Source organism: Dama dama, chromosome 20 (assembly GCF_033118175.1).
Source record: "Dama dama isolate Ldn47 chromosome 20, ASM3311817v1, whole genome shotgun sequence".
Taxonomy (NCBI): domain Eukaryota; kingdom Metazoa; phylum Chordata; class Mammalia; order Artiodactyla; family Cervidae; genus Dama; species Dama dama.
This window is the reverse complement of record NC_083700.1, coordinates 34795975-34812358: the sequence shown is the minus strand read 5'-3', so window position 1 is coordinate 34812358 and position 16384 is coordinate 34795975. Positions and strand designations below refer to the sequence as shown.

The window sequence follows — 16384 nt, the reverse complement described above, 5'->3', positions numbered from 1 at the left end:
TGGGGCGGGTGGAAATGGCTTATGGATTGGGCCTGCTGGACTGAGGACTCAGTAGCTAGGAGTTCCACACAGACAGCTCAGCGCTCAGGGAAGGGAAAGTGTGCAGTGTATAGGGGGTGGGGATACATGCAACTAAGACATGGAGAAACAGTGCGTCAGCCACAGACCTAAATGCAGGGACACTTAGCAATTCTTTCATCTCCAAATAACTCATTATGTTATACCCATGAGAGTGTATATCAAACCTTTCCTGCCTTCCCCACATCTGTGTCCCTCCCTCTCAGCCTCTTAGATGGTGCCTGATGCCAATGTGAATGCCTGTTCCTGCCCTCCATTTCATCCCATCGCTCCATAGTGCCCCCTGACCTGTTCTTTCTCTGCTTTCCCCAAAGAAAGGACAAGCAGGGCCTTGGCACCTCGTGCCCCTAGGTGGGGGGTTGCTTCATGGACAGTATGGAGGGACTGCCAGTCCCCTCACCTGGCGGCTTCTCCTTAGACTGCACCTGTCCTCTTCCTTCACCACCCTCTCTCCCTTATTGACCAAATTTCTCTTTTACTTGTTCTGTTTTACTCATTTACTTTTTATTCTCTGCATCTTGGCTTGAACCCCCAGCTGCAACCTTGAAAATGAATGTCTGTGCCTCCGCAGGCCCACCAGTCATCCAACCTTGGGGGCTTTCCCTGTCTTGTTCACGTTGGCCACCTGGCACACCGCTGTGCCCACCCACTGCAGCCCCGAGAGCTGCACTCATCTGTTTCTCTGGTCACTGTTGGCTCTGTTCTCTTCCTAACACGTAGGTGCAGATGTTTTCCAAGATTCTAGCATTCATTCTCTTACTCTGTAATCTGCTCTCCCTTTGTGAGCTTAACTATTTGCTGCAACTAAAACTTCTAGGTTTGGACTTTCCTGGTCGTCCAGTGGAGAAGAATCCACCTGCCAATGCAGGGGACATGGGTTTGATCCCTGTCTGGGAAGATTCCACATGCCTTGGAGCAACTAAGCCTGGGAGCCACAACTACTGAGCCTGTGCTCGCCACAACAGAAGCTAACTCAGTGAGAAGCCCGCACACCGTGATGGAGAGGAGCCCCTGCTCGTCACAACTAGAGAAAGCCTGTGCACAGCAACAAAGACCCAGCTCAGCCAAAAACACAAATAAATTAAAAATTTTTAAAAATTAATAAAACTTCCAGGTTCTACCTCTCTTGAGCTCTAATCCTAGATTTTCAAATACTTGATGAACACTGCCACATAAATCTGTTGACAGAACCTCAAAGAAACGAAAATATTCAAAATGTATCACGTTTCCTCCTTTGTGCTGGCCTCTCCTTGTCCTTTCTTTACATTTGTCCAGGGCACTATCTTCCTCCCCACCACTGAAGTTGGAAACTTAGCCTGAGCACCCGCATCTGGACCCCCTCACTTTCTGTCCTGTGACAGCCACGGCTTCCCCTCACAGCCTATCTTCCGGCATACTCTTTCTTTTTGAAATTTATTTATTTATTTATTTATTTTGGGCTGCCCCGGATCTTCATTGCTGCAGGTGGGCTCTGTCCAGTTGTGGCAAACGGGGGCTACTACCTGCTGTAACGTGCGGCTGCTCACTGCGGCGGCTCCTCCGGTTGTGGGGCACAGGCTCTAGGCGCCAAGGGCTTCAGCAGCTGCAGCATGTGGGCTCAGCAGTTGTGCGCAGGCTTAGCTGCTCTGAGGCATGTGGGATCTTCCCAGACCAGGGATTGAACCCATGTCTCCTGCATTGGCAGGTGAATTCTTCTCCAGTGAGCCATCAGGGAAGCCCCAGCACAACCTTCCTCATCATGCGGTTGGGGGTCTACGCTCACGTCAGTCCACTGGCTTTAACGATCTGCTTCTTCCCAGATGTACAGTCAAAGCTTACAGCTCATCGGGGCTCAGCTCAGAGCCTACCGCCTCTACAAGCCTCCCTGATCCAACTCCTTGTAGGTCTGGATGGAAGGATCTCTCCCTGCTCTAAATCCATAAGGTACTTACTACTTTCTGTTTTCAAACATAATCATGTGACTCTTACCAAAAGATCCTATAATAACATTTCTGTTATCACGTTTGCACTGCCTTGTGCATAACAAATATTCAATGAATATTTGGTAAATATATAGATGCTGCTTGCTGAAGGGAGAGGGTAAGAAGAACAAGAGAAGACATCATGCCTCCAATAGCAAGGTGAAATTTCTGGCAAAAACTTTGTGTGTTCAATCCAAAATTCCAGGGACCACACCCTGCCCACTCACAAAGCACACATTCCTGAGGCACGTGGGGTATGTGTTCAGGCTCTGGGGCAGAACTAACCGCCACGTTCGCATCCCAGCTCTGCCACGTGACAGTAAGTTAGTCATAACCCCTCTGTACCTTTGTTTTTCCCTCTGTGAAATGTAAATAACCACAGCACCTACCTCATTCAGCTGCTGGGAAGTATAAGGCAATGTTTAAAAACGTCAGCTGCTATCATTAGGATTATGTGATTATCAAATACAATGTGTGCTCAGGGAGTCTAGATTTTAATGATGGAATCTAATCTATACATAAGAATTAAAATATAGTAAGTGCTGTAAAATGGAGAAGGCAATGGCACCCCACTCCAGTACTCTTGCCTGGAAAACCCCATGGATGGAGGAGCCTGGGAGGCTGCAGTCCACGGGGTCGCTAAGAGTCGGGTACGACTGAGTGACTTCACTTTCACTTGTCACTTTCACGCACTGGAGAAGGAAATGGCAACCCACTCCAGTGTTCTTGCCTGGAGAATCCTAGGGACAGGGGAGCCTGGTGGGCTGACACCTGTGGGGTCACACAGAGTCGGACACGACTGAAGTGACTTAGCAGCAGCAAGTGCTGTAAAAATACAGCAAGTGCAGTGGAGCCTAGATGAGGAAAAACTGGGGAAGGCTTTAGGAGGCAACACCTGAGCTAAAGTATTAAAGGCCAAGGAGGAATTCACCAGGTTTGGGGGTCAAGCAGCAAATGTGGAAAAGACCTTCCAGGCGGGAGTAGCAGCATGCGCAGTGGCATGGAGCTCTGAAGCCGCAGAGCAGGTTTGGAAAAAAGAAGTAGTTCAGGTGACCAAGAGTCAACCTGTGTGCCATTAGTGGTGAGAGAGCCCTTCTGGTGAGAGAGCCCTTCAGAGTCTGACAGTATCCACAAACTCCAGCCCTATTATAACATCCAAGTGACCTGGGTGCCATTCTCCCTTGTAGAAATAGAGAAGGGAGGGCCCCTGGCCATTCCACACACAGATGTGAGCCACACAGGAGGAAACACACTGGGTCAGACAGGGGTTTGTTCAGTCCCACACTCTGTCACCTACAGTTTGGGAGAATACATTGTAGGAGGATAGGACTGCTATCTTCCTGTCTTCTTTTCCAAATCCACTTCTACCTCCCTGAGAGCATCTTCTGCAGCTAACAAGTTCCATAAGATTAGTGCCTGTGATGTGAAGCAGTTCCTCTTATCTGCCCTAAGCGAGGCCACCAAGGGACTCCCTCGCCCCTGTACAATCAACTAACCCTGTGCCAGCCACGAAACCAGTCCTTAAGCCTGGATGGTTCTGAACTCCAGGGGTCCACCATGATGGCTCCTGAGCCTTGACGAGACAGAGACCAAAGATGCTGATGTCATCTCCTCTCAGGACAGAGCCACGCTCTCTCTGGCTTCAGTACTGCAGACAACTCCTGCTGAACCCAGGCAATCAGGCTGTTCACTAAAGCCCAGTTTCCCTAAGCGCTCAGCTCCCGCCCCACTGTGCGTGGTGCTTCTGTCCTATCGCCTTCCCTCTCTGCTTTCTCACTCTCATCCTCATTCTACACTCCACTCCTTCTCCACACGGGTAAGTCAGATTTCGGGGGTTGTTGCTGGTTCTGCACAATAATTAATGGTCTGATACAATAATGTTATTTGTCCAATTACTAACAATTCTGCTTCCCTTCCTCTGTGCCTCAATTTCCTTGAGGAAAGAAGCAGCAACAGTTTTTCCACTCTTGAGGAAAAAAGGGAAAAAAAGGACTGAAATAATTTTCAACTGTCTTTTGCCTCCTCCAGCACAGGAAGTGGCTGACAAGGATCTGAGGGGTGCAGATACCAGAGGAAGTCCTCCAGGGAGCAGGGACAAACGGACGGCTGCTTGGTCACAACATAGTTTCGACCATTCTGGCAGACGGATGACTTGCGTAGCCGGAGGTATTGTTCTTTATAGCCTAAAATGCAGCCATCTCCATAATCTCCAGGGTCTGTAGAGTGAGCCAGCCAGATGGTATAGTCCTTCTCTTCACCTAAAAGAAAGATAGGCTCTTCAGGAAACTGCATGAATCCACCCATGTGAGACAGCTGCCAGGCAACAGAAAGAAGGAGGAGAGGAAAAGTACAGATGTCTGACTTAACCTATTGCTTCCCTTTGGAACTGCAAAAGAAAGCTGCATTAGTGGGAGCCTACTGGCAATCGGCCTTTCCTCAAGCCAAGGGAAGAGTCTTTGCAGTTCACAGCCCATTTGAGTTCTAGGAAAAACCTTCTTGTGCAGCGTGGATGGAGAACCTCTAAAGTTACTTCCAGACTGAGAGGTGGCTGTCCTTAAGTCTTGAACACTGTGCTCTCAGTGGGGAGCTGTCAGAGGTAAGCAACCAGATGTTTGCCTATAGGGCAAGACGCCAATTAACCAAAAGCAAGGGTTTAATTGTTCTACAGGTGAGTATGCTTCCAACAGAAGAGGAAACATTCTCTTTCTAGTGTCTGTGCTGAGGAAGCGAGCACAGACATTCTCTAGGCTTTTAACCCCTGTTGACTGGCTTTCACATGAAGACTGCTGATGACAGTCAACCGGGCTCAGTGCGTCAGATCACCTACTCCTGGGAAAGTGACTCAAAGGCTGTGGCCTAAAGACTGTGGGTTAGGCTCTTATCCTTTGGGAGATGAAGACCAGCACCAAGCCTGTTAAAGAGCAGTGCCTAACCAATCTTTTAATGATGTTAAACTTCAGGGATAACTGTAGAAGCTGCCTGCATCTGCAGAGGGGAAAACTCATAAGCCAGCTCTTTTACAGTCTATTTAATGAATTTAGATTATAATGACTTTCTGGTTTTAAATCATTGAAACATCTTGTAGAAAAGGTCCAAACCAAGTGCTCTACTTCCTACAGGAGTCACTAAATTAACATGCTAAGGAAATGGGCCCCTAACACAGTCTAAAAAAGTCAGGACCAAAATGTAACCCAAGCATCTTGAAACTTTATATCTTCTTTCATATTATGCCAAGCAATCACGGGTCACAGGTGGTCACTTTTTGTCCAATTTTTCTTTTATCCTTCTTATTTTCAATACAGTGTCAGCATCTTTAGTACTGGGGGTCTGGGTTTGCTTGTGATTCTTTAGGAATACCATGAAATGAATATTTTAACTCCTTCTCTGAAGCCATTTTCTGGGTCTCTAACATGTCTTCCAGTTTGAAGTCACAGCATTCAGAAATGGTCAGTGTGGGCTTCTTGCCTGCTCAGGAGCCAGTCTAGAGTCTCAGTTGTGACTGACATTCAAGCCAAACTCTTTGCATGAAAGCTTCCTTACTTCAACATTTTAATAAATGACATAATCAATTAGATGTAACACATTTTCCTCTTAAGTTTCCTCTTTATAGTTCTGATGTAACCAGTGGTAAAAAACCCTAAAGTCTTATGACGTAATTTTAGACAAACATAAACATGCATTATCCTTACAAGCAGAAAAAAACTCTCAGAAAATGCTACAGAGATCTAAAGAGCAAAACTAAACTCTTCTAGATATCCACATGTGGCTGGTGTGAATTGAGATTTACAGTAAGGGTGAGTGTAAAATATGCATCAGATTTTGAGGACTCAGAAGAAAAAGAATGTAACAGATGACCAAAAAGCACATGAAAAGATGCTCAACATCATTAATTATCAGAGAATCAAAACTACAATGAGGTATCACCTCACACCAGTCAGAATGGCCATCATCAAAAAATCTGCAAACAATAAATACTGGAGAGGGTGTTGAGAAAAGAAAACCCTCCTACACTGTTGGTGGGATGTAAATTGGTGTAGCCTCTATGGAAAATGGTACAGAGGTTCCTTAAAAGACTACAAATAGAACTACCATATGATTCAGCAATTTCATTTCTGGGCATATACCCAGAGAGAACCATAATCTAAAAGGATACATGTGTACCCCTATGCTCATAGGGGCACACTGCACTTCATACTGCCCCACTGTTTATAACAGCCAAGACATAAAAACAAAAGCATCAACAGAGGAATGGGTAAATGGTGTGGTACATATATACTATGTTGTAGACAGTGGTGGTACATATAAACTATGGAGTATTACTCAGCCATAATAAAGAATGAAATAATGCCATTTGCAGTGACATGAATGGGCCTAGAGATTGTCATACTGAGTGAAGTAAGTCACACAAAGATAAACATCATATGATATCACTTATACGTGGAATCTAAAAAAAGGTACAATGAACTTATTTACAAATAGAAATATCCACAGATATAGAAAACAAACTTATGGTTACAGGGAGAAAGTGGGAAGAGTGATGAACTGGGAGACTGGGATTGACATATACACACTAACTATATATAAAATAGGTAACTAATAAGGACCTACTGTAGCACACAAAGAACTCTACTCAATACTCATTTTATATAGGAAAAGAGTCTAAAAGAGAGTGGGTATATGTACATGTATAACTGATTCACTATGTTGTATAGTGAAACTAATACAGCATTGTAATTCAACTATACTCCAAAATTTTTTTAAAAAAATCTTTAAAAAAGAAGAGTGTAAAGTATTTCACTAATAATTATAAAATAGTTTTACATGTTAAAATGATATTTTAGACATACTGAAATAACTATATTATTAAAATGAATTTTGCCTCTTACTTGTATAATGTACTAGCTAACAGAATAATTTAAATTATATATGTTGCTCTCCTGCTATTTCTCTTGGACAGTGCTTATCCAAACAGGGAAGTGCTTCTCTGCTACCATTTCACTGCCTGCTCACCCACGCGGAACATTCTTCAATCCTCTTTCATATACATGATTTTCTTATTCCAGTTAGAAGAAATTGAACTGGATGGGTTATTTAGGAAAATGGGTTTACAAGTTTCTGATAGAAAAGGTCAAAGGAGACACTCACAGTTCCTTTCAAGGATATCTTTGAAATCGATGGTGTAGGAGACCCACTGGCGAGCCAGGAAAGATTCTGTGAAGCCCCAGATGCTGATGTTCATGGACCTGGCTCCGGGTTCTGAAGCCAGGCCCGTAAAGTAGATAGGCTCCCTGGTAAATGTGTAGGTTTGCCAGCACTGACCCTCATCTGTGGAGAACCTGAAACCACAGTTAGAGGAAGATCGTGACAGAGTATCAGCATTTACCGGAATATCAGGAAAGCACTCCAGCTGCTTTCATCCCACATCAGAGAACTCTCATATTTAGGTGACGGCTTACTGACTGACAATTATATTAATTTCTAATGCCTGCGGTTAACAGTGAAATGGGATTCACTCAAATAGTATGGAAGAAAATGCATTTATAAAAATTCTTCCAAGGGAAAGAAAGAATAGTGACCCACATAAGAATGGGCTTCTCAGTCAATAAACAGAAATTATACAATAAGAACTTGTACTTAAGGAGTCATTTCCCATCCAGAGTGCTTTAATGCATCCATAATATTCTTGTGGGAAGAGAGAAGGGTATTTTTTTTTTTAAGTGATAAAAAATGTTAGCTAGCAGAGTCAGAGGAAAAACACAAAGCCATTTAATTTGAGTTGCTCTGAATGCAACCCCTTCAAGCACCTCCCCTGCAGCTCTGCAGAATGCCCAAATCTGAATCAGGGTCCGCAACTTCCCCGCCAAGTGAAAAACATCCCGCGGTAGCCCTCTGGGCAGACAGTGTGGGTGGAGCTGAGCTCATGCATACTTAATCACATTGATTGGATGGCTGCTGTGCTCGATGGCTACGATGATGCCTCCAGAGTCCAGGATGGTGTAATAGTGGGGTCCTTCCAGCATCTTCATCCAGGAGTAACCCCCGTCATCTGAGATGTACACATCTGGGACCATCACCGAGATGGCATCCCCCACGCTACCTACAACACAGCCCACCATCTCATCAGCACACATCAGCAGTGAAACACAGAGGATTCACCGTCACGAGGAGAATTCTGAGTGAGTTTATTCTGATTATTTCCCATCAGGCCTCTTGGAAAATAAAAAAAAAAAAGGCCACGACAATTTGGTAAAGGAAGAGGTCATGTTGCTGCTCTCTGATAGGACTCCATGAAAAACCCACAGTATCGTTATCTTGCAAGAAATTCTGCAAAGGGTGCTGAAAGCCAGAGATGGTGGTTTTCTCACTGGGTTCAGTGCTATGACTGAGCTTCAATGTGCTCAACTAGCTCTTCCCACAGAGGTGAGGGAGGGCCGCTTACCATGGGCAATGACTATGCCAACAGCATTAGGCTCTGACAGTGGGGCCATTGGAACGTTTAGTTTCTGAGAGATGCTATAGGAAGCATGGATATGAAGGCTGCACTGTGGAAAGAAACCAAAGCTTAGATTAAAACCAAAGATGTAATTTTTTTTTTATTCATCTCACAGAGTCTTCTAATAATAAGGCGTTTTAACTTATTAACCCAGACTTCAGTGGGATACTCTTTTTTAAAAAATTATGGTTAAAATAACATACCATAAAATTTACATTTTAAAGTGTGCGGTTCAGTAGCATTAAGGACATTCACACTGTTGTGCAGCCATCACCATAATTCATCTCTCGGACTTCCACATCTCGCAAAACTGAGACTTCTGTGCACATTAAACCATAACTGCCTATTCTCCCTTTCCCAGACCCTGGCATTCCCAGATCCTGACACCATTCTACTTTCTTTCTCTATAAATCTTTTGATTATTAAATTATTATTATTAAATGCATTATGCATTTAAGAAGCAAGAATATCCCACTGAGCCTATAATTCAACAACACAAAAATAAGTAACCCACATTAAAAATGGGCAAAGGACTTGAAAAGACATCTCTCTAAAGAAAATGAGAGGCTTCCCAACTTGATGACCACCTGTCATATTTCAGATATGAACAAGATATGGTGATCATAAGACCCAGTCCTGTCTTTATGAAACATTTCTTAGAAATTAGTTGAGTTATAAAGTAAGATGGCAATCCTTTAAAGGATGCTTTAAAAGAGGTTTGGGAGACCTCCCCAGTGGTCCAGTGGTTAAGACCCTACCTTCCAATGCAGGGAGTAAGGGTTTGATCCCTGGTCAGGGAACTAAGGTATGGGAACTAAGGTCCCACATGCCACAGGGTGTTGCCAAAAAAATTACAAAAAATAAACAAGTAAACAAAGAGGTTCAAATTGTTTAAAAAAAAAAAGCAGAGACATTACTTTGCCAACAAAGGTCTGTCTAGTCAAAGCTATGGTTTTTCCAGTAGTCATGTATGGATGTGACAGTTGGATTGTAAAGAAAGCTGAGTGCCGAAGAATTGATGCTTCTGATTTGTGGTGTTGGAGAAGACTCTTGAGAGTCCCTTGGACTGTAAGGAGATCCAACCAGTCAATCCTAAAGGAAATCAGTCCTGAATATTCATTGGAAGGACTGATGCTGAAGCTCAAACTCCAATAATTTAGCCACCTGATGCAAAGAACTGACTCACTGGAAAAGAACCTGATGCTGGGAAAGATTGAAGGCAGGAGGAGAAGGGGATGACAAAGTTTGAAATGGTTGGGTGGCATCACCAACTTGATGGACATGAGTTTGAGTAAGCTCTGGGAGTTGTTGATGGACAGGGAAGCCTGGTGTGCTGTAGTCCATGGGGTCACAGAGTCTGACACGACTGAACAACTGAACTAAACTGGCTGAAATTGTTAGCCTTCAGTTTTGTTTTTCTTTAAAGACAAATAAACCGTAATATTTTGGTCTTTCTTCACAGTTCAAATTTCCTACATCCTAGTTAATTTCAACTTCTCATTTCCCAATTTTCCACTGTTAGCTGTGGACCCTCAGCAAGCACAAAACTTCATTATTCAAAACCCTGGCACTAATAAGAGCAGAAAAGAATGGTTGCTTTGCTCCAAATACATGACAGTGGGAGTAAAACAAACCTCGTTCTTATTTTTGGCAGTAGCATCGCATTCACTGTTCTCAGGCTTCCTCAGGTGCTTCCACCTTCCTCCTTGGTCAAAAGTGATCATAGTCTGGATAGAATTATCTGGATAGGAAAAGGATAACATTAATCTTGATATATTGATTAGGAAGCATCCTAATCAATTCCATTTATCATTGCATAACTCTCTTAACAGAGATTATAAAATACCAATAGAACCCTGGAGTCCCACAAGCTGTTGACATCCAGTGAAATGGCTCAATACTGGTGAGTATGATACCTGAAGGTGGCTTCCCACCTGAATAGGATTCAACTAATTCCAGAAATCATCTAGATTGATACTCTTGGAAAAAGATACCATTTATCTCCTTATCAACACAATTCTATTCTTCCTTGCTTGCTTGCCCTGGAGGAAAATCTACAATGAGAAGGCACTCTAATCTGGATTTAGATAAGGCCGTGATACCAGGCTTATTTTAGGAAATGTCAAGATTTGAATGTATCTGCATTAAGTCTCAAAGAATAATTCCTAGCTTTTGTCTCTTTACCATGCCACATCCTATTTCTCTTACACAGTTTTTTTTTCCTTCATGTGTCTTCCCTATTCTCTATTGCTAATGATACATAAACTGTTGAACATTTAAATTAAAAGAGATGCTTTGAGTTTTCTTAAGGAAAATTTTAAAAAGAAAGCTAATAAAGTAAATTTCATTTACTCAATAAATGTTTTATTGCCTATCCACTATATGAAAATTGCTGTAAGGCTTTGGGGATATATCTGTGAACAAATCTGGAAAAAAAGAAAACCTCTGTGGAATATATATTTTAGTATGGTGAGACAGACAAACACTAGACACTGTAAATAGGTAAATTACATAGTGTGTTAGAAAATAAATGCTATGGAAAAATCTTGTACAGATAACTGGGAATGAGAGTGTGCATGTGTAGCAGGGAGGCAGACTGACATTTAAAACAGGATAGTCAGGGCAGGTCTCATCAGAAAGCAACATGACCAATGGCTGGGAGGAGAAAAGTGTTGGCCATGCAGACATCTGGGGAAAGAGGTCACTGCAAATCTCTCAGCCAAGAGTGTGTGAACCTGATGTGTTTAAGGACTGGCAGAGGACTGGAGTGATTGCAAGAGTAAGCAAAGGAGCGAGGAGCTGGAAGAGATGTCTGGGATGAACTAGGGGCCAGAATCACTTAGATCCTGTAGACAACTGCAAGGTGTTTACAAAATTAAAACAAACATCCCCCACCTCCTACCAAAAAAGTGAATACATAAATAAATAAAACCTTAAAAACCTTTGTACTTCAGAGTAATGTGTTTATTTGTTCAACTGGGCTCTGCAGAGCCACTGAAGAGAACACAGGAAAAATCTGGGCTGCCTACTGCTCCATCCTTGACAATCAGAAAAGCAGTAAGTGGTTCAAACTCCTTCCCACAGGCCTGAACTTCCCAATACATAAGACTTATTTCATAAACTAAATAACCTCAAATCTTTCTTTCTGCCTGCTGTTGCTTTGTTCTTTCTTAGTTCTAATCACCATAACTTACTTAAAATAGAGAGCCAGAATTCACACAGACAGGCTTGTTGGCCAGGCAAGCACCATTACTGAGGGGACAGGACCATCAGTTTCCCCCAAAGCCTCAACTCTGAACATATTCAGCTGAAGGACCCACCTTCTGAGAGCACACTTGTCATGTAGACACCACGAAGGGAGGTCACATTGGTAAAGTCCGTCTCGCCACCCGTAGTGGTATAGAGATGTCGGTCCAAGGATTTGGAATAGACAATGCCTCGATCGTCGGAGGTAAATATGGTACCAAATCCAGTGTCTGGAATAGGCAAACAAACAAACAAAAAACCCACCAAGTCTTGGGAGGGAACAGAGAAAAAACAACAGTCTAATCATACACATGACACATACACACGCACACATCAGCCAACTGTCTCTCTTCATGATGCAGATGCAGACCTGAGAGTTAATCAAGGATTGATAGTTAAGAACTTCGTAGCCATCTTTAATTCTAATACCCAGCTTAGTGCCTGAATATAGCAGATGATGAATTTGTTTAATAAATTAATCAGATGTTACAGAAAAGCTCTTACATTTTGGTATAATCAGTTATATTTTGGTAGCAGAGGCATTGCTACCTTTATATCTTACACATCTTTAAATCTTTTTACTCTAAATGAATGCTTCTCAAACTCTTTGTGATGAAGGATCAATTTTAAAATTTTAATTATGTCACAAACTGATGCTTTTGTAAATATAACAAAAAATTTATCACTAGAAAAATGAAATACAAAAGAAAGAAAAAATACAATCTTCAAATTTTTTAAATTATTAGAGTCAACAGATACAAAATTTCTTTGTCAAAGAGCTATAAGAATTTCTAAATGCTGCTGCTTTCTGCACTTATTTGGTAATAAAGAATCTGCAAATCAGTACTAGTTCTCTGACCATTCTTTGAGCAGCACTGCTCCGGAACACCTGGATGTACATACAAACCATGTCAGGGGGTCAAAGAAAGTGGTCTTTTTAAGAGAGGCTACACATCATCTCTAAAACAAGGAGGCCACTAATAAATTCCCAGGGGTGAAAAGAAAAATCAAAGAACCCGCCTGCCAATGCAGGAGACATAAGAGATGTGGGTTCGATCCCTGGGTTGGGAAGATTCCCTGGAGGAGGGCATGGCAACCCATTCCAGCATTCTTGCCTAGAGAAGCCCATGAACAGAGGAGCCTGGCAGGCTATAGTCCACAGGGTCACAAAGAGTCAAAAATGATTCAGCATGCACACTAAGAAGGAAGGCTACTAAAACAGGGTTCAGAGTTTAAGTCTCTATGCAGTCAAGGGTGAACCATTTGCAAAGCTCTTACCTCCAGGTTCATCTACATGCATGAACACCATGTCGTCATTAGCTGCTAGAATAGAGTAGAACTGTTCCTGCCCCACAGATGGGAGCTGGGCCATGCTCCATGTGTCTCCTTGATCTGTTGACACATGAATCCTTCTTGTTGTATCCTGGAACAAATGCCGATACTTATCTTTTAAATATTCCACCAAGATGCCATATGCAGTGACATTAATAGGCACATTATTATTTAATAATTATACTAATTACCTATTTCCTCACTAGGTACATCATTACAAATGAAAGGTCCTAGTACCAATCATCCAAGCTTTTTCTAACCTCTTGCAAAGATCCAGGCACTGGAACAATCCATTCTACTGTAAGTAAGGTTATCCTGGCTTTCTCTTGGGCTTCTTCATTCTTGTGTGGCCCTCTAAGATACCAATATTATCCTCCTAACCTCTGGCATGCCAGTTTCCTTCAACAGAGATAAGGGTTTGTTGGGACCATTATGAGCTTGGCTCTGCAGCCATTTACATACATTTGCTCAGATAATTCTTAAAATGATGGCTGCTGCATAGAAGTTTGGTTCCTTTCAGACAGCTCTGGCATCATCGAAAGAATTAGATAATGGGTCTGGAAAATGGAGATGAAACCCAGATTGGGAAGATCATGAAGTAAGTCAAAATGTGACACGTCTCCTCTTTAAGGAAGGCTCTCAGAACAGCCATGATGGAGGGAACAGGCCAGGCTGGCAAGAGGGCAAGGAGAGTCAGAAATTAACATAAGGAAGTTGATCAGGGAATATTTGGCTGTTAAAAGGGGTCTCCCTCGTGGCTCAACGGTAAAGAATCTGCTTGCAGTACAGGAGACTCAGGTTTGATTCCTGGGTCAGGAAGATCCCCTGGAGAAGGGAATGGCAACCCACTCCAGTATTCTTGCCTGGAGAATCCTATGGACAGAGGAGCCTGGAGGCAACAGCCCATATGGTCAAAAAGAGTTGGACACTACTGAAGCAACTTAGCACGCACACACAGGTTGAGGCAATTAACATGTACTATCTGATAAATAGTTTAAAATAGCTTCTAGACACAGTTCAGCCAGGGCAAGAGAATCAGTCTTTTTAAAGTTAAGTGATGAGTCCATTTAACTTGCTTTTCTAACTTACATCTTAGACGTTTACTTTGAATCTTATACTCGCTGTTGTAAGTAAAAACTGGAGTTCAAAAGCACACAGTGAACTTCAGTTCTGTGGACAGCAGCAGTGTACAGGCAGCTATCTCTGGAGTTACACAGTCTGGTTTCCACCAGAGTTCCACCTAGACAAGTTACTCGATTTCCTAAACTGAGATAACAGTATGAACTATAGGGCTGTTGGAAGGATTATTATAAAACTGCTCAAGGGCGTGATGTGTAGTTACCTTGTCTACTTTTCTTACCTCTAATTCTCTCTGAACCCACTCCAATCAGTCTCTTAACCACAGTACTCCAAAGAAACTGCTTTCATCAAGGTCACCAACAACCTATACTTTGCCAACTCCAGTGGATAATTCTCAGAACTCATCTAACTCCACATCTCAGCTGAATTTAATGCGGCTGACCATTTCCTCCTCATTGAAACCTTTTTTTCACTTGGCTTTCATGACATCACCATGTGCAGCGACATTAACAGGCACATTATTATTAATAATTACACATCTCATTATCCATCTCCTCACTGGGTACAGCTATTATGGAAGGTCCTATTCTCCCCGCCTCACAGTCCCTCCCTCTCCGTCCTCTCTGCCGGCTTGTTCCGTCTTTTCCCACCGTTCCGTGAGGGGCACCAGGGCACCCAGTGCTCGGCCCTCCCACCTCTTCTCGACCGACTCATTCCCCCATAAGATACCACCTAGTCACACAGCTAGATGAGACCATTCCATATAATTATACTATGTAATTTTGGGAGATTCACATACCCAAATGCTTACCTGACATTTTCACCTAGATATCTTATACGCATCTCATATCCAAACCTGAATTCTTGACTTTCTTCCCACAAACTTGCTTCTCCTGCAGTCCTTTCCATCTCAGTAAATGGCACCACCATTGACACAGTTGCTCAGGCCAAAGACTCTAAAATTATCCTTGGTTCATCTTATTCTCTCACAATCTGCATCTTATCTACCAGCAAACACTATTGCATTTAAAAATACATCCATGATCTTACTACGTCTTCCCTCATCCACTGTTAACAGCCTGGTCCAGCCTCCTGTCTCTCTCACTGCTGCTGTTGCTGCTTCCATTCCTGACCCTTAGGTGACACTACACACACCTATTCCGTCAAAAGAAACAGCCAGTTAGACCATTCCCCTGCCTGAACCCCTCTCACAGCTTCCCAACACATGGAGCACGGAAGCCGAGGCCTTCCTCACAGAGGCCCTGTGTGACCTGGCCACTGGCTGCCCATCTTCGGACCACCCTTTCCCGTGCTCCAGCCACGCTGCCCTTCTCACTTTTCTTCAGCTTTCCAAGCCTGCTCCAGCCCGAGGCTCTCTGCGCTCACTCTTTCCTCAGCCTAGATGTGCACGCAGCTATGCTCTCACTTCAGTCGGGTCTCAGACAGCCCTTCCAAATCCCCCTGTCTGGAACAGTGCTGCTCCAATTCCTGCCACTTTTTATGTATTTACTCTGTTTTAGGTTTCTTCATAGTTCTAATTATTACCTGATATTATATCATATTTGTTAGTTTGGTATCTATCTCCCTACTTGAATAGAAACTCTGAGAGCAAGACATTAATCTGTTTTGTTCACTGCTATATTCTCAGAACTCAGAACAGTACCTAGTATATAGCAGGTACTCAAAAAATGTTACATGTTTCCATTATTTTCATTGGACAATGAGCAAGGAGATTGCTTTTCTCAGAATCCATGTGTGTGAAAAGCCCAGACACTGGGTCTACATATCCTAAACTGACACCAGGATTCAGTTGGTGACACAGGCCAAAGTGGAGGGAGTTCAGAAGAATCAATCAGCCCCAATAAACAGAATCACTTCCATATCTAACAGTGACACTAAATACTACAAAAGGCAAGAAACTCCACCAGTACGTGTACTGAAGCTATCTGTCTGAGGCATATTTACAGAAATATCAGAACCCAAAGAAAAGAGGCAAACACCTACCTTATCAGCCATCACAGAGGCAAAAAGGAAACGTCCCCCAAGACCAAACGAGTAGATTTTCACACCAATGGTTTTGAAGCTTTTCCCCAAGTCTGAAGTTCTCCGTAATTCCAGTGCCCCAAGGTCAGCTTCTTAAACAAGACAAAATATTAATTAAAATTTCACTTACTGGTGAGCTTCTAGTGCAAAA

General features: G+C 42.9%; 1 protein-coding gene across 2 annotated transcripts in view; it reads right to left on the bottom strand.

The window, feature by feature from the left end:
• Window positions 1-16384, bottom strand: part of SORT1 (sortilin 1) — a 64326-nt gene that overhangs the window by 7920 nt on the left and 40022 nt on the right. The window contains exons 8-15 of one of the 2 annotated variants that reach the window (XM_061121228.1): window positions 16195-16325; window positions 13057-13201; window positions 11853-12008; window positions 10167-10273; window positions 8479-8581; window positions 7968-8136; window positions 7185-7375; window positions 4108-4297 (exon numbers count right to left, since the gene is read on the bottom strand). In XM_061121228.1, the coding sequence (XP_060977211.1) occupies window positions 4108-4297; window positions 7185-7375; window positions 7968-8136; window positions 8479-8581; window positions 10167-10273; window positions 11853-12008; window positions 13057-13201; window positions 16195-16325 (1192 nt within the window). The remainder of the gene's footprint in view (window positions 1-4107; window positions 4298-7184; window positions 7376-7967; window positions 8137-8478; window positions 8582-10166; window positions 10274-11852; window positions 12009-13056; window positions 13202-16194; window positions 16326-16384) is intronic. The other variant, XM_061121229.1, reaches the window with a different exon arrangement.